We start from the raw sequence: 26,337 nt of genomic DNA, 5'->3' as shown, positions 1-26,337 counted from the left end.
AAGCGCCACATGAACACGCCTTGCATCTGCGTGCATGTGAGTGAGAGAGGCAGAGCTGAGCTGGGGCAGAGTTTTCGGAGCATGATCAGTTGACAGGCGTCGCCGTTGCTACTCGACTCGGATAACAACACAGGCGAAGGTACAGAGTTGTCGCGAGATACGAGCCCGTAACTGGATTAAGCCTAGAAAAGCCTTTTGGACGGATCCGAGCTGAAGGCGGATGAGCGCAGCCCGCGGAAGGGCAAGTGTGTTTCTGTGGCTGGGTCCAGTTAGCGAAAGATGAACAAGAACCACCGAGTGCCGAGCAACCGAACTCTGAACGCAGTGGAGGTGAAGAGCAAGGTGCGTGCGGGCCAATAACTTTCATTGGTGTAACTTACCAAAGACATGCGAGTGTTAGCAAGAGATTTATCATTAGCTTTATGCGTTGATATGCGATTACACAGTTTACTTAACTCACATTGACAAGTTTGTTAACCTCGGTTGATCAACCGTGACTTTTTAGCGTTTTAAGCTTTACGTTTTAAAGCCCATGTTTTGTGATTGTTTGTTTTGACAGGTGCTAACTAATCTCAATTTGTCAAATGCGTATTCCTAAAATTATATATTCTTCAGTTATTATATAAATAACAAAATAAAAGTTTCAAAAGTAACCAGTGTTAGTAGTGTTTCTAAATCCTTTCCTGATCCCAAAATTAATTTTCTCCCCTTCTGGTATTTACAAACAAACTTAAGATCATAAATTTGTCTGGGATGACACACGAAGTCTTCCAAACGTCACAACAAGGCACGAGATAAAGTTTGAGGAAATTAAATATTGACTGTTCTCCACTGTTTAAGTTAATCAAACAACTTGGCGCATGTATGTAAAATCAAATGTATGCTAAACTAACTGTTTGTTATTTTACCTGTCATTGATTCCTGTGGTTCAACAGGTAGAGCATTGCGATAGGGGCGCAAAGGTTGTGAGTTCCAACCCCTAGGGATTACACATACTAATAACATGTGTAACCTGAATGCTTTGCTTAAATGAGTCTGCCAAATTCATACATATAAATGTACAGACGCCTCAAAAGCCACACATTAAATTATAAGGGCTTTAATTGAATAAACTCAAAATACTGATTGTTTGTGTCCTGTTTAGTATTCCGTGATTCCCAAATGTGGTCTACATAGACATCTTGGTCCCAAACTGGTCTCCTGTTTGATTCTGTCAATGTTATTTTGTAGGTTGGGGCAACTTCAGAAACAAAATGTTTCTTCATTTCTAGTGTTAACAATATAAACAAGGGTCTACTAGTCACACTCACACTTCTTGTTTAATGATCTACAGGACTGCTATGTCATGGTCATTTAACTAAATCTGAATCTCTTTCACATTGTACTTCACTTCATAACTTATTACACACAATGAAACAATCTGAGCAATCTAATCTAACTAGTTACCAATAATTTCTTGCCAGATCAGTTCCTGTTCATCAATAAGAATTTAGTTTTTACAATGTTTACTGGTGCTGTTAGTCTATATTAAGCATATATTATGATTTTAGACTTCCACGGTATTCAAAGGTGAACTTATTATGTGTCAATCATTACAGTCAACAACACTAGTTATGTATATAACAAGCATATGATGTGCGTATAACACACTAATCATGAACAAAAAAATCTATTTGTTAGTCTGTACAGTCTATGGATTAGATTGGTTGAATTTCATTTCTGATGTGTGTTGGTGTCTGTTCCTCGTTGATAGTTTGGAGCTGAATTCAGGCGATTCTCTTTGGACCGGTCCAAGCCGGGGCGCTTTGATGAATTTTATGGCTTGCTCCAGCATGTGCACCGGATCCCTAACGTGGACCTACTCGTGGGTTACGCCGATGTTCACGGGGACCTTCTTCCAATCAACAATGATGACAACTACCATAAGGCTATCTCCGTGGCAGCGCCCCTGCTCCGCCTCTTTTTGCAGCGGAAAGGTGAGGGTTTTGTTTGAAGTGGGTCACTTGTCCCTCACAATCGGTCCAACTTCAACTCTGTATGACGCTTGTACAGAAATATAGTCTTCCTCCAGTGTTTAGATCAGTAGTTATATGGTCACATGTGACAGGTTTTATAGTGTGTCTGTATGTGTGACAGGAATTTGTACAGCTGGAGTGCAAAAAAAATGTTTCAACTGATAACATGTGGGGGTAATGGGAAGCTGTCAGACCAGAAGTGGTGGTTTTGTTTATATATCAATGCTATCAGGTTCCAATGAATGCTGAATTTAGCCTAAAGGTACATTAAAGAAAAACATTTTATATTCTGTAATAATCTGGCTCTCATTTAGCAAAAACTTGCATTTTTTTATCAGCTCTGTTGCTATTCACAGGCAAGTTATGCTTTTGCGGTCACTGCAGGATATTGGGGATTCAGAATGAGATGACTGTTGCATGTTGATAGATCTCATTTTCTTTTTGTCTGTTATTGATGTGGCGTGCTTTAGTTTGATTAAAGACTCTACAGTTCTCCATCCAAGGTATTTGGGAAGTTTGACAAGACGTAGTTCATTGCATAATCTCCCTTGAGCTATTACTCCTGTGGCCAAGTGTTTCTTAATTTTGGTTGAAAGTCTTTTCGCTTAAAGTAGCAGTGTAAAATATGCTTGTCTGGTGACACATGGTCACAGATCTCTGTTCTTTGTGTTTTTGGTGTGTTTCTGTCCCAGTTAAGCATCCTGTCTGTGGGGTGCCCCATTCTAAGCTGTCTTAGCATGCCATATGACCTATAGATTGTAAGCCACTTTGTTGTTGGAGATTACATGGGTCAATGCTTAACACCGCGTGGCCTGTGTTTCAATTACATGGTCGACGCTGGCGCCATGCTGTGACCTGTTGCAATGCCGGAGTTTGTGACTCGGAAGCACACATAAAGACCTGCCCACTTTCTAACCTCATGTGTACATGAGGCTGCTCTGTGTAACCTAAGGCTCTGTTTTTCGTTTTAAAACAGCTTTTTTTAAATGAAAACAATCCTCATCTATAGACGGTTTCATTGGACAGCCGTGCACTGACACGATACACGTCTGGATCCGAACTTTACTGCCGATATCGTTTTTTTTTAATGGTCTGACTAGTTGCTTAACTGATCTCTTGAACAAATGTCTTGTCGAAAATAACAAATGTTTTGGTTTCCTAGGTAATCTATGTGTTGATTTTTGCTTGTTATAAATAAACTACGCTGTAGGCTTTGAAAGGGGACTTCTGTGGAGTTTTATCATTTTGCAGGTATTATTTATGCTCTAACAGCAACATTACACACTAATGCTGCATCCAAAAACTTAAGGCAGTGACTTGTTGCCTCGTTGCCTCATGAGGAAATGACTTCGGAGGTATGAAGGCAGCTCAGAGAAAGACTTTCGGACACACTTCTAAGGCAGCGTGTTTGAAATATAAACAGAGAGCGCCTTTGTGATAACTAATCACATATTTGAAAACTACAATGCTAATTTCTCGCTAGAAATGCAATTAAAAGGTGTAAAAAGTGAAAATCTACCATTATTTACACTAAATTGGTGGTCCGGTCGCGTCCTTGGCCGCCATTTTATTTTTTCGAACTCGACCGGGCTCGACCAATCACATTCTTAATGTACGCCCACGCATAGGTATCTCAGGAGACAGGAAGTAAACCAAACATTGAATTCGGACATGTCTTGATGCCTTACTGCCTTGGAAAGCTGCCTCAGAAGGCAGCAATTTAGAGTTTTCGGACGCAGCCTAAAGTTTGAAAAACGGGATCAGGAAGAACGTGACCTTTAGAGATAAATTCACTTTCACTTTAAAAATGACGAACTGTCACGTTAAACCTGGCTGCCATGTTATATGTTGTCATAAGTTGCGAAAACGTTTATTGTTGTATATATGTGCTTGTTTTGGGTGTTTGTATCATGAAATTAACCTTTGAACAGCTAAACTCTGCAAAGCCTTCAGCTCCGTCTCCATGTTATTGTTTACACAGTCGTTGCAGGATTCATTTACGTAAAGGCCGAAATATGGTCCAATTTTTACACGTACACGTACATGCTATTTTTGTCATCAGAAGAGCACTGGATTTTTGAAACCCTGCGTAGGTCACCTATGCGCCAAGGTTGTTGTATGTAGCCAATTAGATGCATTGCATTTTGTTGCAATGCGCATGCGTCGAACATCTGTGTACACATACAAGTCAAATAAACTACACTTTCCAGTTTCCAAGGCTGTGTTTTCAACCGTGTGCGTAGGTTCGCATACACATAAAAAACAGACTACCCTATCTTCTGGACTATAAGTTGCCCTTTTTTCATAGTTTGGCGGGTCCTGGAACTTCTAGTCAGGTGCGACTTATACGTCAAAATTATTTTATATGAACCAAGAGAAACCATTACCATCTACAGCCGCGAGATTCCGCTCTATGCTGCTCCTGTATTTATGTCATTCAACGAATTCAGTGATCCGGAATGACTTCAGGACCTTTTTGAACTTGATTTGGCTTATTGTGTTAATGTAGCCTATTCAGCCTCCCACGTATGTTCTGTATGCTGTTGTGTATTGTGTAAATAAGTGTTTATGTTACTTTAACATGTACGGACACCTATTCAGCCTGCTGTTCTGTGCTATTGTTTAGTTGAATAACTTGCCTTTCCTGATTAAATGTCTGTTCTTCGGCTTGGATTTTGTGAAATCATTTTCTAAATAAACGCGACGCATAGTCGCATTTTTGACTGAGGCGTCTTATACTCCGGAGCGACTTATAGTCAGGAAAATACGGTTAACTTTCGGGCTTTAGTGTCCGGTTAGATTTGTCGATACTGCTGCAAAACCATGGTACATGGTAAAGCATACAGAAGTTTGTTCAAATGTAGTATGTTTTGTTGCCTACCTACAAAGGCAGTATCCTTCTATGGTAGTGTCCCTAATTAAATACAATGCCATAAGTGACTTATTTAGCACTTCTCAATACTTGTTTTGACTTTGAATTTAACATTAACACAAAATTGATGTTGACAATCTATCAACAATATATGTGACACACAAAATACAGATCACACAGATATACAAAAATAGTTTTTAGGATTAATTGAAAAATATTTTTAGTGATTATTTCTTTTGACTTCATTTGCCATCACGGATGTATTTTTTTTTTTCAACTGAGTCCATTATAAAGCATAATACGGTTGCCTTTTCATACAATGTTGCATTAGTATTGGGCCATAACAACATATCTGACAAGGCAGTGTTTTTAAATCACATAAATGTCCCTAATATCAAGATAAAATTAAAGTAAAACAGTTTTGTTTTGTGCAGCATCTGATTTCATATAATGGGACTCATTCAGTGATCAGGATTAAAATAGCCTTTACCGTGATAGATGGGAGTAAACCAGGGGGATGGGGGTCGGTCTGAGACATTCTTGAGTGGTGCTCTGTGTCTGTGTTTGGAATTTTGGGTTTTGTTCTGTCCTAGCCTGTTTTGCATATTCAAGTGGCTTGACTTGAGTTCAGTTCACTGGATCATTAACCGGGCTGTTTCATAAAGTATAAATTGCATGTTTATACCAAAACACTGCAGTTAAAGGAATAGTTGACTTAAATATAATTTTCTAATTTATACACCCTCACAATCACATTATCCTTTTTATTAGTTGAACACAAACAGGTTTTTATAATACAATGCCATCATGTTGTCGTCTTATGTCAGGGCTCATAACTATGCACCAGGGTGAGTAAATTATGAGTGAATTTTCATATTTGGGTTAACTATTCCAATAAGTGTTTCTAGGAAGTCTAGACCACATAATACAAACACGATAGCCTTTCAGGTTAGCCACAATACGTCAGTCTTTAACTTGTTTACCTGTTGCCATGGCATCAGTGAAGAGCCCAAGCTGGTTAAGATGAATGACAGGATTGGAGCATGCTGGGATTGCTACATTTAAAACACACACAATATTAGCATACCTGACTGTTGTGGATAAGCGTTTGCTGTCTTAAAGGGTGTTGGCAGCTGCGTGTGCCTATTTGCATGATGTGTTTTCCTGATCAGACATCCTGCTCGCTCACTTTTTTTTGCTATTACTCTGGGTCTCTGTTTATTTTTTTTGTCTCGTTCACTCCTCTTCATTCTGTCATTCATTAGCGGCTGATTTTTCTCCTCCTCTCTTCTGGCACTCCTTCATCTCCTTGTGTTCTGCTGATGTTGTGTAATAGTGAAACTGTGCTCTGTCTCCGGTCACGCTAACATAATCATCAATGGTGCTTGTTAGGTTTGGGTTAGGAGCACAAAGGTCATGGGTTCAATCCCAGGGAGCACGCAAACTGAATAATGTAGCCTATAGATGTAAATAAAATTTATATCACATATTTAAGGGAAAAATGTATAACCTCACAGTGTATATTAATAATTCAAAAAAAATCCATGTCCATGAGTCAATGTTTGTTCATCTAGGATTTTGTTATGGACATAAAAATTAGGATCGGGGCAATAATTTAAAAAAAGAAATCCATGTCCATGAGTCCATGTCTGGTCATCTCGGATTTTGTTATGGACATGTTGATTCATACCAAAATGCTTTTTTGCAAAGTTGTGTTTGACACATGAAAATGTCTCGGGTTACGTTTGTAACTGTTGTTCCCTGAGAAGGGAACGAGACGCTGCGTCTCCCTTGCCATACTTCCTGCATCCCTGTAATTCCATCTTTGGCAATATTTCAAATAGTGATATACTTCCTGGCTCCCGCGTCACCCTGTCTTTGTCGTTAAGTCTCACCATTGGTTGAATTAGATATACACATTCAGACGCACTTAACCTTGGAGGCGTCCCCAAAGTGTCACCAAAGTGACGGAGCGCGAGTTCCCTCGAAATGGAACTGTAACAATGTATCTTAAAAGGTAACACGGTGTAACCTTGCTCTCACTTGAAATGTGCCCCCACATTTAGTCCTTGAATTTGAGGATTAAGGTCCTTGAATTTGAAGTTAACTAAGGTGTGGGAACCCTGAAATTAAGATCGGGCAATAATTCATAAAAAAATCCATGTCCATGTCTGGTCATCTCGGATTTTGTTATGGACATAGAAGTCGGGCAATAATTCGTAAAAAAAATCCATGTCCATGAGACCATGCCTGGTCATCTCCGATTTTGGTATGGACATAAAAATTAGGAACGGGCGATAATTCGTTAAAATCCATGTCCATGAGTCCATATCTGGGCATCTCAGATTTTGTTATGGACATAAAAATAAGGATCGGGCGATAATTCGTAAAAACAATCCAGGTCCATGAGTCCATATCTAGTCATCTCGGATTTTGTTATGGACATAAAAATAAGAATCGGGCAATAATTCGTAAAAATAATCCATGTCCATGAGTCCATATCTGGGCATCTCGCATTTTGTTATGGACATAAAAATAAGGATCGGGCGATAATTCGTAAAAAAAATCCAGGTCCATGAGTCCGTATCTAGTCATCTTGGATTTTGTTATGGACATAAAAATAAGGATCAGGCAATAATTCGTAAAAACAAATCCATGTCCATGAGTCCATGTCTGGTCATCTCGGATTTTGTTATGGACATACAAATAAGAATCGGGCAATAATTCGTAAAAAAATCCATGTCCATGAGTCCACGTCTGGTCATCTCCTATATTGTTATGAACATAAAAATAAGGATCGGGCAATAATTCGTAAAAAAATCTATGTCCATGAGTCCATATCTGGTCATCTCGGATTTTGTTATGGACATAAAAACAAGGATCGGGCAATAATTCGTAAAAAAAAATCCGTGTCCATGAGTCCATATCTGGTCATCTCGGATTTTGTTATGGCCATAAAAATTAGGATCGGGCGATAATTCGTTAAAAAAAAACTAGGTCCATGAGTCAATATCTAGTCATCTCGGATTTTGTTATGGACATACAAATAAGAATCGGGCAATAATTCGAAAAAAAATCCATGTCCATGAGTCCACGTCTGGTCATCTCGGATTTTGTTATGAACATAAAAATAAGGATCGGGCAATAATTAATAAAAAAAATCCATTTCCATGAGTCCATGTCTGGTCATCTCGGATTTTGTTATGGACATAAAAATTAGGAATGGTGTTTTTGGTAGTTTTGCATTAGGATACAAGTGTATGGTGTATTGGGATTGTTTTGTTATTTTCCTTTGGCATTAAAAATCGGTTGGACTTGAAAGTGATGCATGACATCAGACTTAACAAGCCTATTGTTTCTCTGCCTGATATAATATTGGGTAATGCCTATTTTTGGATAGAATAGTGAATTTGATACTTAACAACAGAATTGGTCATCTTATATGCCGATTTTCTCGTACTATTTGGAACTTGACAATGTTTGCTTTCATATAAGTAATGTAAAACAGCCATCTACCTGTTTTTCAAACCCTACAAGTTCCCTTTTGAAGTTTCGCTTAAGTAATTGGTGACTAAAACTTTGCTTCTTGATTGAATTTTATTGTCATTCATTACACATTATATCCATTCCTTTCATAGTTTTGTCATTGTGATTCTAGGAAACTCCCATTTGACTCACCTGACGTGCAGAGGTGTGGTTCAGGAAAGCGTTTCTACGCGGGTTGAATAGTTTCATGCCGTAACACATGCTTTGAGGATCTGATCACTCTGTCTCTTTCGCTTCTCTGGCCCTTTATTTCCTGAAACCACAAATTTGTTTACTTTTCCATTCATTTCGTCAGCTGGCCGAATCAGGGTGCAGGAGTGGGTTTGCGTTGTATTGATGCCAGTGACGTCTGCAGCTTTTATTGCGGTTTCAGCTTTAGGAGGAGTCGCTGTAATAAGGGAAAGGAATTCCAGGGTCAGGGAATGTCTCACTGAGACGGAAACATTCTGAAGCGTTGTTATGTCATCATGACCGGGTAACAGCGTGGAAGCAGAACGTTTGCCTGAAGCAAGGTGTCTTTTTAAAAGTCGCAGTGTTTACTTTTGCTCCAGACTGACTTCTTCATGCTCTTTAGTGCTGAACGACACCACAAAATTAGCATGCATACTTAAAGGGTGTGTGCTAGACTAAAGACAAGAAAAAAAATTGTATTTGATAATCGCAGTAGACCATGTTTATATTTCACTAACTGTGCAGTCATATTTTAAAATCATTTGTCATATTCCTCGTTTTACAGTTAATTACATTGTTATGACTGTATAACACATTGCCTAAAGCATAATTGCACATATTTCATTGCTAAAAACACAACTATTTTGTGTATTTGGTATAATACAATGTGTTTGCATGGTTTATGGTTAAAAATGTGACTGCACAGTGCACACTCACTTGCAGAAGGCTTGTTGGTACCAATGTTTCGGCATAAAGCCTTTGTCAAGGTGATACAGTAGGTATACCTTGACAGGGGCTTTGTGCCGGAACGTTGGTATTAGTGGACTTTTTGCAGGTGAGTGTGCAGTCATATTTGGATTCATCCTTCCTGGCTTGCACCTCGGACGGAGTGCGTTTGTTTCTATTTGGATTATGGTTAAAAACACATTAGTTTCCACATAACATACATTTTTGTTGCTCCAGATTTCACTATTTTCCTGAAACGCACAGATTTAAAGAGCTCTGTGTCCCTGATTGGCCAGCTACTTTGAGGTGTAAAATTTGCGTCTACCGCGTCTAGTTTGCAGCTTGAACATTTTGAGTTTACTCGCTTAGCCGCACGTGAAATTCTAGTCATCGAGACATTCACGTGGAAATTCGTGTCATGGGAGGGGCTTCTGCGACTCCGCTCGCATCGTGTAATCACGTCACTACTAGAGCAAGCTCCTGATTGGTTAACACGGCACGTTTTTCTGCCAAAGTAAAAATTTTTCAACTCCCACGTTTGCCACGCTAAACGCCTCAGTCGCGCCGTGAGATCTTCAGACGTGCATCAACACGTCTTCACATTGACTTAACATTAAAATCACTCGCGCTTGACGCCTCTACCACGGCTGGTGTAAACGCAACATTACCATGTTTGAAAGATTCGCTCACAATGCAATGCTAACAGGAGTTAACTTACAGGCTTTGAGTCCAAGCAGAGAGGAATTATGATAATGTCGGTCTTGTCTACATCAACAGGCCCAGGAAGTAAACTGTTGCCTACAATCTGTGTGTTTGTTGTAGTACAAGAAACATTCGTTGAACATGTTTTTCATTATTACATTTTATTGATTCATCAATTAGCTCTGTTTTTCATATGCCATAACCTTTGTAGATGTACCGAACTACACAAACAAGACTTTATGTATATACATTTTGTATTTATATGTTCACAATTTAAAAAATACTTTACACTGAAGCAGTAATGGTTATTGATAATTTATGTAGTTTTGAACAAAATAGTTTTTTTCACTTATGAGCAACAGGTGGGAGATGAAAAACTTGGAGTGTGGATTGCTTTAACAAAATGATTTAACAGGGAAAATGATGATCCTCTCTTGAATACTCGGCTGGTTAAAGAGGGCAACCACTGTTGTCAGTGAAGCGGAGAGGGAATGGGGGAAATGAACTAACAGGGATGAAAGAGGGATGGAGGGTACGCTGTGTAGTGTTTCTGGGGGGAAGGGGGCCGTTAGTCGCAGGATTGGGGAGGGCTCACACCGAACATTGTGTGGAATGTGGTCAGACTGTGATCACTTCTGCTGGTTAGATTAGAGAGGACAGCAAGGCTGCAGATGGGTGTGAGGAATGAAGCAGTCCATAAACATGTACAAGTGTAGCGAGGGACCAGACAAGAAAAGAGGCGATGGAAAAAAATGGGTGGGAAGGAGGTATTGTTTGTGGAAAAAAACTCTGCTTTTATTCATCTGTTGGGGTAAAACGTAGTGCGAGACCTGGTCTCTATTTAGGCTGTTTGGGATAAAATGCCAAATTAGTCACAGATTCTTTAAAAAAGTTTCTAGTCAACCTATGTTCAGACATAAAGAGCACATATACAGAAAACAGTGGTCATTACAATCATATATCAGTGATTGAGGTATTGTTGTAGCTCTGTGTGTAGAGTGTCGTGTTAGCAATGCAAAGGTCACACATTCTTGAATTTTTGTTTTGGTTTCTCATCATATTTTATCGACTGCAAAACGATTAGTCTCCATTGTACACTACTTTCACCAAAAAAAACCACCTACTTAGACGAGAAGTCGTCGTCTTTCATTATATAATTGGGCAAACCCAGCCCTAATGTATAACAGAAGAAGAATTTATTCATTAGCTTTGTCATACGTTATTATGAATGCTAATGACTGTGACTTTCGTACCGCTTTATGATGCAGCTATGTATGATTAACCTAAGAGCAATAAAACGCCAACCTGAACCGTGTCACCTTAAAGCACTTCACATTCCTGACAGTGTCAAGCAGATAAAGGTATGAGTTACCTGAGAGCTTCAAGCTGGGGAAACTTGAGTAACAGGGTGTCCCATTAAGGATTATTTATTCACATAAAATGTCTATTTTTCGATTCTCCCTTCTGTACATCCTCAATAATTGGCATAAAGTCTGGTCCACTATGCAGCTTAATATGTATCAGGGAGGAAGTTATGCCAAACTTAGGGACTATTTTTGAGCCTGATAACCAAGTTGCCAGGTGGACTGATAAAACCATGTATTCTGACTCTCAGAAACTGCCAATCAGATTAGAGCTTGTCATGCTTTTATGCAATATGCATCAATCATTCAGTGACCGCGCTGTGGGCAGGCCCTATTTACACCTGGTATTAAGATGCGTTTTGGTCAATCGAAGTGGACAAGAGAGACATATTCTCGTTCACACCTGGTGTTTTAATCTGTTTTTATTTATATGTTGGTCCACTTTTGACCGCTTCTGTCCTGATTACTTCCCTCTGCTTTCATTAACTCTTTCCTCTCCAGCGTTTTTTAAAAAAAGTTGCCAGCCAGCGGCAGCATTTTTATGATTTTCACAAAAGTTACAAGTTAACGTGTTTTTCTTTAAATATATAAACATACAATATATCAAATGAAAGAACAGACCCTCTGCTTTCAAAATAATTTTTTTCTCTCTTTTATCACCGCTCAAATATGGGTAGGTTTCTTCAAAAATGCCAAATTTTGAACAAAAAGCTGAGATAATTGAATTTTTATGAAAGACTTCTGGTAGAAATTCTATTCATAGCAATGATCAAAACATATGCTGCGTCTGAATTGTTTGAGGTGAGCGGTTGCTTCCTGGTTGTATAAGTTGGGCCATCTGGTGGATAAAAGCGGTATTATGGATTGTCGGAAAAACTCGTCATTGGCAGGGAAACGTTTTCTCTTAATTGACGAGTTAACTTGTCAATGGCAGGGAAAGAGTTGAACATGAGCAGGAGAAATGACGAGTTTAAGTTGACACGCACTAATATCTAGGGCTGTAACGATTAATCATGTGTCCCATTAAAATGCCTGTCTGAAATCGATTCTGAATCGCAAGGCTCCGATTCCATGTTTCATGTACAGCTTGTGCGTGTACTACGGCATTTGGTCAGTAGGAAGTCCTTATCAATCTAAAATCATTATGAGTCAGAGTCATTTATAACGTGCATTTAAAAAAGCAACACTCGTTAAACAAAATCATTCAACATATTCTTTATTATCATGAAAATACCTGAAACAATTTAAAGAACAGCGATATAAATATTCCTGTAGACATTTCCTGGAATAGCATTTGTAATGCTACTTCTTTAGTGGCACAAAGGGAGTTTCTGCACGAGAGCGCCCCCTGGCTTTGGGATGTGCCGTAGGATTTCACCGTAATTCATTCAAATTCATTCATTGAGAAAACGCGCATTTGCACGATTAATCGTTACAGCCCTACTAATATCATGTGAAAGTACTGCGGCTTGTGTTGTTAGTAAACATGCTGCACAACGTTTTGTACATTTATAGCCTGGAGTATAGTTTTTTTTTGTGTGTAAAAAAGCTAATGTATGGCACGGTCTAACTCACAGCTTTGCAAAGTATAGTTTATTTGATTCGTACATGTACACAGATGTTCGACACGTGCATTGCGACAAAATGCAAATGCAATTTTCTGCCAAAATCTGCGATTGCGGATTCCGTTTGGGCTTGCCTTACTCCTGCTGCTGTTTAAGTTGTCACGTTATTGTTTGTACCTATTCTGAATAGTTTTGTTTCATATAAGTTGTTATTTATAAGATGATAACCTGCTGTTTCAAACATTAAGTAAAAAAAGTAATTCAGACAGTCCTGTTTATGACTGTCTATCACTGTTAATAGATTTGTGATTGAATATCCATTACGGTGTTTTTTTTTTTTTTGTTTTTTTTTTTTTTTTTGATGCGCACGCGGGGGGCACCTAGATATTCGAATATATTCAGATACATTTCATGATATTCGATATCCATTCGAATTTGATTTTTCTCAAAAGTGACAGCCCTATCACACGCACTGTATGTGGACTCTCGCGCACATGTAAAAATGGACTACCCTTTGGCCTTAAATGTAAGGGCTTTCTCAGATATCTAAGAGCAATTTATGAATTAAGCTCATGAAACTTTCACACGCTCGCAAAATGAAACAAAAATAGTCTAAAGCAGGGTTCTCCAACCTTTTTGTGAGCAAGGGCTACCACAATGGATAAAACCATGTTGGAGACCACTGGTCTCAAGATTGTGCTGAACACTCTGGGTTCATAGTAGAAGTCGGGACCGATGAAAAAACATTGTGCTTGGTACATTACACATAAAATTAAAAGGCAGTCTTTTGTGACTGCTCATACACATTCAACCACATAAACGTTTACTCCACAAAAGAAATCCAGTTAGATGCGTTTTGCACTACCTCTGAATGTATTCGAAAAGGGAAGAGCTCAAAACATTTAACACCCCATTTACACCTGTATTTAGCGTCAACAACTTGTTATCCGATTGACCCCAAACATCTTCATACCAGGTGTAAACAGGGCCTTGAGACAATGACCAACACAAACACAGGCCAACAAAAACAAGCTCATCCCAGTTGAAGCAGCACATCTTGGATAGCGAAGCTTTCATGAAAGCCCCTAAGAGACAATGACTATGAGAGAGAGGAAAGTGGGAGAGAAAACAATGAGCATTGTCAGCATGAATAAAATTGATGAATGCAGCAGAAGTGATGAGACAGGAGGACTCATTCCACCCACATCCACTTATTAAACAAACACATCCTTAATAAATTTATTACGGTTTTACCCTTGGCTATAAGCATTATAAAGGTAATGACCCTTATGAGAACACTGCTGCGCTATGCATCATACAAGAATATTCCAGGTTAAATACAAGCTCTAACAAAAACATTTCGCTGGCATTTGGCAGCAGCTGTAACATTTAATGACTTTAACTTGTAAAGATGAAGTAGAAAATGGGTTGGCAGTTAAACACTTGTAATGTAAGTGCATAGGGTAAACGTAGTCTCAGCTTTAGTGTTGTTATCACCTGAATGTGCATTAAAATGGGCATTTTAACAAGAATATACAGCAGACTTTACAATCACTGCATTACACTTTAGCAAAAGTTTATTTGGCTTGCCGTATTGGTTTAATGCCAGCAAACTACACTGTAAAAAAACGTTTTGCACTTAAAGGAAAACACCACCGTTTTTCAATATTTTACTATGTTCTTATACTTCAACTTGGATTAATTAATACATACCTATCTTTTTTCAATGTGTGCACTTTAATCTTTGTACAGCGCTTGTGAATGTGTTAGCATTTAGCCTAGCCCCATTCATTCCTATGGCTCCAAACTAAAGTTTTATTTTCTGCTACCATACTTGTGTAACTACTTATGTAACAGTCTTTAAATAGGGAAAACATGGAAGTGTTTGGTGGCTTCTAAATTCATCCCTGTTTGGAGCCAAAGGCATGAATGGGGCTAGGTTAAATGTTAAAAAAACATTCAAAATGCGCTACATCCAAAAGCCAGAGGGCGCTCTCGTGCAGAAACTCAATATGCGCTGCAGACGAAGAACCATACAAACGCAGCTATGACATGCAGCTCCAGGAAATGGCTTAAGGATATTTATATTGCTGTTCTTCAAAACTTTTCAGGTATTTTCATGATAATAAAGAATATGTTTAATAATTATGTTTGATGAGTGTTGCTTTTTCAAATGCTTGTTATAATCGACTCAAACTAACAGTGATTTTAGATCGATAAGGACTTGCTGATCAAAAGCCGTAGTACATGAAATAGCTGTGAATAAGATCGGCTGTCCGATTCAGAATAGTGATCGGCCACGTATTTTTAGTTTATATCGACATTGATTGGAGCACCCCTAATGATAATGACCGTCGTGTCCAAGTCAACAGACTCAGGAAGTAAACTGCTGCCTACAATCCGTGTGTTTGTTGTAGTCCAAGAAAAGAGATTTAAGTTGGAAACAATAGCTCGCGTCATTGTTTACTTTGGGATTTGTACCTTTTGCATATCGTTAACATGAACTAACACACACTTACACACCAAAGGAAATGTAAAACCATGAATCGGATACTTGGTGTTCTTTAAATTCTTAAGTATTATCAACTCAGCTTTGCAAGTCGTTTTAACTTTTAGTTGCTGTAACTTGAAAGTTTAATTAGCTTATTTAGCTAATTATATTATCTTAAGTTATTTTAAATTAATTTTTAAGTTACAGCAAGTCATCACTAGTCAATATTTTAAAAAATAAAATCTGATTATACTTAAAAATATAAGTGCAATGTTTTTACAGTGTAGAGCAAAATTACTACTGTTATGATCTCCGTGTGGGCTTAATACACTATGCCCTTGATCCTTATACTCATCTAACTTTTTCCAAGTGTGGCTTGTTCTCGAAGGCCTTTCCCTTGTTAAACGCTCCCAGGCTTTGCACACTTTCTCTGTTATCAGTGCATGTCTTATATTATCTCAGTAATTTTGCCGAAGTATGCACACAGCAAACCCAAAATAGCAGTACCTTTCAAGTTTTTCACCATTGAAAGCGTTTTTTCCCATAAAGCTCTGCTTTTTCATTCTCCCCTCTCTCCCTTCCCCAATAAGCACTCACAAGCTCCCTCTCCACCCCCTCACCACTATTGCACCGTGACTGGAACGGGATGGCACACAGTCTCCATGGGGGAGACGTCCAGAATCTTAAAGCAGCAGAAATGTTTCAAACATGCTGTCAGCAGCCGCTGGTCTGAATTATCTGGACGCATTTCTCTCACTTTGTGGAGTCAGGCAGTACATAAAAAGTTGCACAGTGGCCACTGGCCTGGTCAATGGTGTCTCACATTTCTGTCACACTGAATTTTGAGCCTGTTTTGCTTATAGGATCGAATAAATATTTCGATGAAAAGGAGGTACTATCTTTGCTCCCTTACTGAAAAGCATTGATGGTATCAGATTGTATCGGGCAATCACGTCGCTCGGCCTGCATATGCAGCCAATAGTGTGTGTTTAAAGGGACACTTCACTTTTTTGAAAATAGGCTCATTTTCCAGCTCCCCTAGAGTTAAACTATTGATTTTTACCGTTTTGGAATTCGTTTAGCCAATCTCCATGTCTGGCGGTACAATTTTTAGCATAGCTTAGCATAATCCATTGAATCAGATTAGACCATTAGCATCGCGCTCAAACATAACCACAGAGTTTCAATATTTTCTTATTTGGAACTTGACTCTGTAGTTACATTGTGTACTAAGACTGGCGTAAAATTAAAATTAGCAATTTTCTAGACTGATATGGCTAGGAACTATACTCTCATTCTGGCGTAATAATCAAGCTCTTTGCTGCCGTAACATGGCTGCAGCAGGCGCAATGATATTACGCAGGGCCCGAAAATAGTCCCCTGCTATTGAAAGGTACCAAGGGGACTATTTTCAGGCGCTGCGTAATAACATTACAGAACTACAGAAGAGTCAATTTAAAAAAAAAAAAAAAAAAAATCGAAACTCTTTGGTCATTTTTGAGTGCAATGCTAATGGTCTAATCAGATTCAATGGGTTATGCTAAGCTATGCTAAAAGTGTTGCCGCCAGACCTGGAGATCGGCAGAATGGATTCCAAAACGGTTAAAATCAAATGTTTCACTCTAGGGGAGCTGGAAAATGAGCATATTTTCAAAAAAAGTGGAGTGTCCCTTTAAATGAGGCCTGCGTACCTGTGAGTTGGAGACATAGCATGTATGTTTTTGTATAATGAGAACACAGGACTGACTCTAATAATGAGCCATTATGATCAGATCGGTTTCCATAGCGAGGGCATCAGGTTTCACAAAGAGCCAGCTATGCTTCATTGAAGTAGTGAGGTGATTGATGTTTGTCTTATGCATATGCTTTTATATATCTATATGTATATCACCACCGCTTCGATGTATACTTACCTCTAATCTAACAGAAAATGTAGGATGTGCCTGTATGGGTGGCCTTTAGGGACTTCCCATGATGCCCTTCAACATGACTATGAAGCCATTGTTAGGCTTGAATATAGAAGAGCGTAGCAGATAAGGAACAGAGGAACGCTGGAGGAGATGAAAAAAGATCTCTATATGTGCTTGCTTGACTGCTCAAGCAAACCTGTATAGCTAAGACTTGTGTGTGCATGCTAGTACTTAAATGCATGTTTTTCAATTTAAGCCAACATGAGATTTTTTATGTCTGTAGGATTTAAAGGCATTTTGCCAGATTGTTAAGATTTCGACATAGGCTATAACCTGAACATGCAGTCCTATCAAAACACAGCAATGAGGAACAAAAATGAAGGATCTTTGCTCTTATCAAACAATTAGTCTTGTGTGTGTGCATGCATGTGAAATCTTGTCTTATTTCTTTTCACATGGTCTCACTAGGTTTTTGCAATGTCATTTTTTAATAGTATAGCTAAATAATGCAATTAAAGTTCATCAACTTTTGCTAAAAGCAGTGGCCTGTGATGCAAAACATTACTGATTTGTAGTTTTAAATTCAATCTGATGCTTCCAATTCTGTCACAATTTATTATCATAGTTTCACCCAATTTTGCAATCTCAATGTTAGCCACAGCAAGTAATTAAGTTATGTTCAGTGTATAACAGAAAACTGAAAGGTCATGTTTGCAAAACATAAAAACATGGCACAACATTGACCTAATAGGGCAAGCAAAGGTTCTGTCAACAGGCCCACAACACTCTCACACTGGCCCGGGGAACGGTTAGTTATCCTTATTGTCTAGTCCTGAATACATTGTAATTTACAGGTAAATTTAGCTTTATTCCTTCCTGGTTCATGTGATAAACAAATCCATAAAAATGCATCACATAAGTAATTCAAATCGTAATAACATAATTGTGATGTTAGTTATGATCTCATAAAATGGGTGTTTTTTGTCAATGATTACACTTCTCAGGTTAACCATTGTACTTATTCGGTTAATAGGAGACCTGTTGTGATTTTCAATACCTAGAACTGCTTGAAACTTTCTAAACTCTTGTCCAATTATTTTCAGCATCCAGACGTGTCTTCATCCATTTTCGTACTTCATTCTTTTTTGATCTCGAGTATGAATGCCTTTGAGTATGAAGTTCAGGCTGTGATTAAGCCCCTGAGGAATTCATAAATGGCAGGAGAGAGAGAGAGAGAGAGAGAGAGAGAGAGAGATTGAAAGAAGGCTTGGGTTTACAGTAGATTACACATTAGCTGAGGGGCGGAGGGAAACTAACAAGCAGGCATTCTCTGCTACGATATCCCCTGTAGGTCTCTTCTTACAAGGCTGTGGGAATCTAGAACAGAGAAACATGTTTGATAATGGTTACAGGTTAATATTAAATAAGGTGTGCAGATAATGAACATCACATGAGTTGGAATATTCTTAGAAAGGCATTAGAAGTTTTATGTGACAATTTCGTCACTTTTTACATCGTATATTTTTATTTCTTTAGTTGTAAATACATGGTTTAAATAATAAAACCATACAAAACAACAATGGCGGCCCCCACGGATGCAGTGTTTCTGCAAGTAGTACACGGTGGGAATACACTTTAGGACAATATAACGTTGAAGTCAAATTAATAATAATATAATAATAATAGTAAATAATACACATGATTATATATTACAATGTTATATTACAATGTAAATTCCTTGCGCTCAGGTAGTTTGGCGTGACTTGCCTGGAATGCTACAAAGCATTTAGCAGACACTTTTATACAAAGCAACTTATAAAGGTGAAAAAAACATTGTGTGACACATTTCAGGTAACAACCTTTTAAAGGTGCCATAGAATAAAAAAACTGTATTTACCTAGGCATAGATGAATAATAAGAGCTCTGTACATGGTAATGACATATCGGAAGCCTCAAACGTGTTTGTTTCCTAATTTTTATGTAAACCTTGCACTGTAAAAAATACTTTGCTGCCTTAAAATTTTTGGTTGAATCAACTCGGATTTACAAGTCATTTCAACCTACTGTTATTTATCTTGACTAGAGATGAGTTGTTATAACTACAGGTGAGTTGTTATAACTTATAAAATTAAGTTGACTTTTCTCAACTATATTTTATAAGTTGTGACAACTTTAAATTACACATTTAATTAAATACAATGTTGCTACAATGCTAAAAACAAAGTTGTGATTGCTGAATTAGATCTTAGGCTGAAGTTCTACTATTGACTTTACAGTTATGTTTTGCAGGTCCATACTGAAAAAACACAAACTTACCACTCAGAAACATCCATTAGAATCTCCAAACAATTAGTTGTTCCCAAAATCTGTATTTTTGTCTGATACAGGCTTAAGCTTATAAGGTCTGTTTACTAATGTGAGCTACTGGCATGAGCCGCAGAGCTAATCACAGCAGAGCTCAATATTATTATTTATGATTCTTCAAAATAGGGCAAAAATAGACCATTTAATTCAAAGGACAAATCCTAGGGTTGTAAATGGACATGTAAAAACCTTTCTGGATAATTTTTGCACTTTATAAAGTTAAAGATCTTCTATGTAGTTCAGAGAACAATTTTCATATTATTTCAGGGTCACATATAAGGGGAAAAAATAATTAAATAAATGCAGATTATTTAAAGGAGAAGTATAAATAAATTAGACTCAACCATAGCAAATAATTTTATCTTAGTTCTCAGTTTGTAACAACAAACAAAGGATGTGTTGACTGTTAAACACTTACAATGGAAAAATACTGAAATTGTGAATGCATTATTGTAGACACATACCTCAATTTGTAAAAACAAACAAAAAAGGATTTGTGGTAATTGACAACATGAAACTGGTGGGTCATGGAGGCCTTTTTTAAATTGACATTATTTAATTGTTTATATTTGATTGTTTAATATTTAATTTCACACTTGATGTCACCAATGTCACAGCCATTAAACGTGTTTTGCCACCGTCTCATTCAACAAAAAAAACTTATAAGTGTGTATATGTGGTAAGACCTAATTTAGTCAACTTTTAGAAATAAACTAGAATTTGGTGTTCAACACTAAGCTATAAGAAATGGAAAACCACTTAAAACTTGGTTTCTTAGTGACTTTAAGTGCCCAAAACAAGCTTTACATTAACATTTTATATCTCTCTTCCTTTTACAGAGGAGGCAGATTACTCTGCATTCAATACGGACACTGTGACCCGTAAGAAGACCCCCGCCGGGCTTGCTGCTGTCCTCCTGCGTCAGGATGCCAACAAGAAAAAGCCTCCGGTCATCATCAGCCTGCCCAAAGACTTCCGCCCAGTTTCCTCCATCATTGATGTGGACATCCTCCCAGAAACGCATCGACGCGTTCGTCTGTATAAACACGGCCAGGAAAAACCACTGGGCTTCTACATACGCGATGGTTCCAGCGTGCGTGTCACGTCACAAGGCCTGGAGAAAGTACCAGGCATCTTCATTTCCCGCATGGTCCCCGGAGGCCTGGCGGAGAGCACGGGACTTTTGGCCGTCAATGATGAAGTGTTGGAGGTCAATGGCATCGAGGTGTCTGGAAAGTCCCTGGACCAAGTAACAGACATGATGATCGCTAACAGCCACAACCTCATTATAACCGTCAAACCGGCCAATCAGCGAAATAACGTGGTGCGGAGTAGTGGAGGCAAGGCCACGTCTGGCAGCTCAGGACGATCGTCTGACAGCAGTACTAGTTTCTACGGTTATTCAACACCAGCCTCTATGGCAATGACCCCATCCCATATTATCCAGAACTATGAACCAGATGAGGAGAGCGAAGATGAGGAGGATCTGGTGATTGAGGGGAACGGAGAGGCTAAATTCATTCCACCGGCGGTTGCTCGAGTGATGGCCAGCTCCAGCATGCCCAGCCTGCCCAGATATGAACCCCACCTTCATTTCCGACCCTCCAATGGTTCCATTGCAATGAGCTCCAGCACGGGGTCTCTAAATGCCCACGACAGGAGTTTGGAGAGACATAATTTAGAGGAAGAAGGCACAGTTATTACACTATAGAGACTGATTTAATTTTCAAACACACTAATACTGTCACACATGCCACTACGCACACTTGTGTGCCATAGCACGTATTTTCGGTGAGTATGGCACCAAGAGAGGATATAACCACGGGACCAGGTCATCACTATAATCAAATCCACAGAGAGCAGTGCCGAAAATAGCTGCTTCATGAGTAATAATGATCTGACGGAGTCAGAATGAATAAATGCAGATGTCTGCAGGGTGTTAAGCGTATTACATGACGAAGTGCAGATTTTTGGCATCGTATGAATCGTGACAATCTTCTTCGACTTTGACAACCACTCGCATATGAGCCACGTGGCTTTAGCATTGTGACCGAGAACAAAGTATGGTGTCCCATCTTCTGTTGCTATGGTAACCGAGTAAAAGTTGGGGTCTGATGGTACCGCTCAACTTTAGAGGGAACATGCTTTTCGTCAACTCCTGTCTACAGCACTAACAAGCGGATTCATAATGGTTTGCAAGGGAATCATGAACATTTTTGGAGGCTAGACGAATGTTTAGGATATTTTTTTAAGTGTGATCGGACATTTCAGTAAGGTTGTAGACTGCTGCCTCTTAAGATATATTGTGTACATATCTCAATTTTTTTAATCATAGCCAAAAATACAGAAGATTAATGTCATATTTTTCATATATTGATATTTTTTTATTTGCATCACGTATTTCTTTATGACAAGGGCTATCTACCTGCTCTGCGGTTAAGTTGACCCATGTGACCTAAGGTTAGAGAACGCTCTCTGTTTTGAATACATTATGTTTTTATAGTGCACTCTGAAGTGGACACAGAGCTGTTTCATGTATGAAGAGTGTCTCTAACCCTCAAGTGTTGCAAGCGAATCATAGAGAAAAAAATGAATGTTTTTAATTGAATGCTCACAATGACTATTGAACATCTGCCAAAATGAATTTTAAGGGTGATGTTTGTGAATTGTATATTTTGGGGGTCCACACCATCCACCTTCCACTCCACCAAGGGTGGATCTTTCTACTTGATCATTTTGATTTTTAGAAAATGACCTCCTATATGAATGACAAACAGCATGATGTCCATCATCTTTATGAACAAAATTAAGCTCTAAAGCATTCCTTTAAAGGAATATTCAATTTTCTTGGGGGAAAGGTCCAGATGGTTTGCTCACCACCATGTCATCCAGGGTGTTGATGTCTTTCTTTGTTCGGTCGAGAGGAAATTGTGTTTTTTGAGGAAGGCATTGCAGGATTTTTCTCATTTTAATGGACTTTAATGGAGCCCAACATTTAATACTTAACTCAACACTTAACAGTTTTTTCAACGGAGTTTCAAATGACTATAAACGATCCCAAACGAGGCATGGGGGTGAAACGATTGTCATTTTTGACAAGAAAAATAGAAAATATCCACTTTTAAACCACAACTTCTCGTCTAAATACGGTCGTGATGCGCCAGCGTGACCCCACGCAATACGTCATGACGTCAAGAGGTCACAGAGGACGAACGCGATACTGCGCCCCAGTGTTTACAAATGTGTTGAAAGAGGACCGTTCCTACGTTGTTGTATGTCAACTGATACTAATTAATGTCTTTGTGTCAGTTTATTGTTTAAAATGGTCCGCAAATTTGCATTTTAAATATGTAACACGTGACCTCCCTACGTCACTACGCATTTACGTTATGTCGTGCTGGACCGGACCTAGACGAAAAGTTGTGGTTTAAAAGAGCATATTTTTGTTTTTCTTGTCAAAGGTGACGGTCGTTTTGCTGGATGGGACCCTTGTGCCTCGTTTCGGATTGTTTGTGGTCCTTTGAAACTCCGTTGAAAAAAACTGTTGAGTGTTAAGTGTTGGGTGTTGGGCTCTATTGAAGTCCATTGGGGTGAGAGAAATCCTGCAATGTTTTCCTCGGGAAACGTGGTTTCTTCTCGACTGAACGGGGAAGGACATCGGCATTTTGGATGACATGGAGGTGAGTAAATTATCTGGATTTTTCTTTTAAGAAAATGGAATATTCCTTTAAGTTACTATTACTATACTGTAGGTATACATACATGACCCTGCCTGTGAAACCTCACTTGAAGTCATTTTTATGATTTACTAAAATCATCCTACATGAAGAACATTCTGTGAAAATATAACCGTGATATATTTAATATTGACCCCCGTGAGGCCATGGCAAAGATAGAAATCAATGTAAAATTAATGAGTGTGATCAAACTTTAATGCTCCTAATCTCAAAATTAGATTATAAGACTTCAGCCTGGATATCACACACAGGGTCACTTTTTGTCTTTGAAGTGGACTGGACACATCATAAAGATATTTTTGTGCACACTATCTGTAATATAAGCTTTAAAGATCCCAAAATTAGTGTTGACACATGCACTGAAGGAGAGATGTGGCTCACGCTGCGCCCTTACAGTTTAAACTGGATATTTAGCCTTAGTTTCTTAACACTGCTGTCTCACCTTCGTAATAGCTGATGAGGGTTGCAAACACTGGATGCTGTGAGCAGAGCGCATATCAACTCACTTCACATACATGTAGAGCTTCTTATGGCACTTACACTTTACATTAACATGTACATTACCAAAACCTGCTCTGAGTAGCACACTTATGTAGTTAAATCATACGAATTTTATACAGATCATTCATTTTAAAGGTACAAGCGACATATTGAATGGAGTCTTTAGCTGTGTTGTTAATTTATTTTTTTAGTAACCACTACATTGGGATATGATTTGGGATTGTAACCACAAAAGTTGTATTTATTTTCAGATAGACTCGATGTGTTTTTGTTTTGTTTCAGCAGACATACAAACCTCATGATTTTTTATTATTTCCACATGGTGGTGTTTTATTTTTTTCATCCACTAGCATTTTTTGTGTATCTTAATTCCTTTTTGGGACTGGAAATATGAAGAATATAACCTGCTATTTTCCAAACTGTGAATATCTTTAAATTTCTAAAGGAAAGTGTATATCTATGACCATCTGCTATAGGAGACCTAGAAATGGCCTTTTTTAGCGTTAACGTGTCAATTTCTCTTTTTGATAATGAGCTTGCCAGATGAATCTTAAGGTATAGATTTGTACTGAAAATTGTCAGTATTTTCTTAATAGTGCTACATGATATAAATTTGTTTCACATAATGAAACTTTGCAAAGAATAAACACTATATTAAGACATAGCTGCACATGTATTATAGTTGATTCTTAGATGAAATAAACTAATATGTTGATAAACATTGATGATGCTCCTTTCTTCAATTGCTTTAATATTAGCAATGATGAATGTTCATGTTTGTGATAACTGGCGTGTGAAATTTATATTGTAAAACCAAAATTAATATAATGCATGAGTTTAAATGGAATACAGGAGGAATTGTATGTTATGCTACATTAACAAAAAATAATTAATTTAGAAACTAAAGTATTTTGTTGGTTTAGACCAAAAAACCTTTTAGAACATCTGTTTGCTTCAAAGATGAGTATCAATAGACTGCAATCATAAGTGTTTTATAAAACCAACTATTCAGTTTGATGTCAATACACGTTTAACCTTTGGTTAACTGAACAATGTGAAAGAGGCCAAGTTTTTTGTCTGTAATAAACTACTGTAGGTTCACCCAGTCCATCCCGGACTTTGAAATGATGATGCCACCCCGTGGTTAAATCATGTAGCAGCATCTTATACCAAATCAACAAAAAGCATAGCAAAAAATCCTTTACGGACCAGTAATTAACTGTTAAAAACATGGGGGTGATTTACTTAAATATGTTTAGGAATGTATTTTTGCCAAATTGCAAAACTCAAAGGTCAGATCTCTATGATAATGATAATAGCTACATTTAAATTCAATTATGTTGGTGACTGAAAGCATCCAAAATAAATCAAAATTCTGTTATATTTTATCATCTGAAGTGCAGTCACCCTTTGACTAGAAATTGCAAAACCATACTCGTGTCATTTTATCAAGAAGCTTCTTGGAGTTTTACTTTAGACTGTATTTTAAAGGATATTGTAGGACTTCACATTTAATCTGGGCTCTTATTGACAGATTTTTCTTTAATATTCAGTGCAAGTCATCTATTTAAAAAAGAATATTTTAAAATAAAATTTTAGTTTTCTAATAACAGAAATTAAACAGAAACGTTATTTCATGCATTTAACCATACACCTTCAGATTAAAAGATTTTTTAAATCATAGTTAACATTTTAGTCAAGTGTGTCCACACTTTTGGCCTGTGCTGTATATATCTATATCTATATATATATCTATATATATATCTATATATATATATATATATATATATATATATATATATATATATATATATATATATATATATATATACAGCACAGGCCAAAAGTGTGGACACACTTGACTAAAATATATATATCACGCACGTAGAGAGTTTTGCAGCTAAAGACTAAAAAAGAATTTTTTACAGCCCTTCTTAATCTCTTTTTTTTTATCTTTATTTTGTGACAATTCACATAGAAGTTAACAATAAAAGCAAAAATGTCAATATATTCAAACAGACGATAATTGTAAAAAAAAATGTAAGAACATACTAAATAAATCAACAAAAAATAACAACTATATACAGTGGGGTATTAAGAACAAATCCATATCTCCAACTATAACATAAGTACAACAGTTCTTAAAAAGGATAAAGTTTCAAGGCTTTACAACAATCTATAGTCTGTTTAGCTTTAGAGTTCCTTACAAATTCCATCACTTTAAGATACTGACGTAACACAAATTAAAATTGTAAAAAAATAGGTGTACTCTTTGACCATCGACATTATTATTGCATTTTTTTAATCAAGAATACTTATACCATCTAACTTTAAATTTAAGTCAGTTATGTTTAAGTCAAAAGCAACAGCAGC

General features: G+C 37.7%; 1 protein-coding gene across 1 annotated transcript; it reads left to right on the top strand.

Annotated features, from left to right (window-relative positions):
* The first annotated feature begins 44 nt into the window (after positions 1-44).
* Positions 45-22,575, top strand: pard6b (par-6 partitioning defective 6 homolog beta (C. elegans)). The gene is made up of 3 exons (XM_055188394.2): positions 45-342; positions 1,754-1,976; positions 20,566-22,575. Exons 1-3 carry the CDS (start codon positions 280-282, stop codon positions 21,435-21,437), a joined length of 1,158 nt encoding a protein of 385 aa, XP_055044369.2. The 5' UTR covers positions 45-279; the 3' UTR covers positions 21,438-22,575.
* Positions 22,576-26,337: the final 3,762 nt, after the last annotated feature.

This window comes from Misgurnus anguillicaudatus, chromosome 13 (genome assembly GCF_027580225.2).
Source record: "Misgurnus anguillicaudatus chromosome 13, ASM2758022v2, whole genome shotgun sequence".
Classification (NCBI taxonomy): Eukaryota; Metazoa; Chordata; class Actinopteri; order Cypriniformes; family Cobitidae; genus Misgurnus; species Misgurnus anguillicaudatus.
The sequence above is the reverse complement of the archived record's forward strand: the minus strand, read 5'-3'. Positions and strand labels throughout refer to the sequence as shown.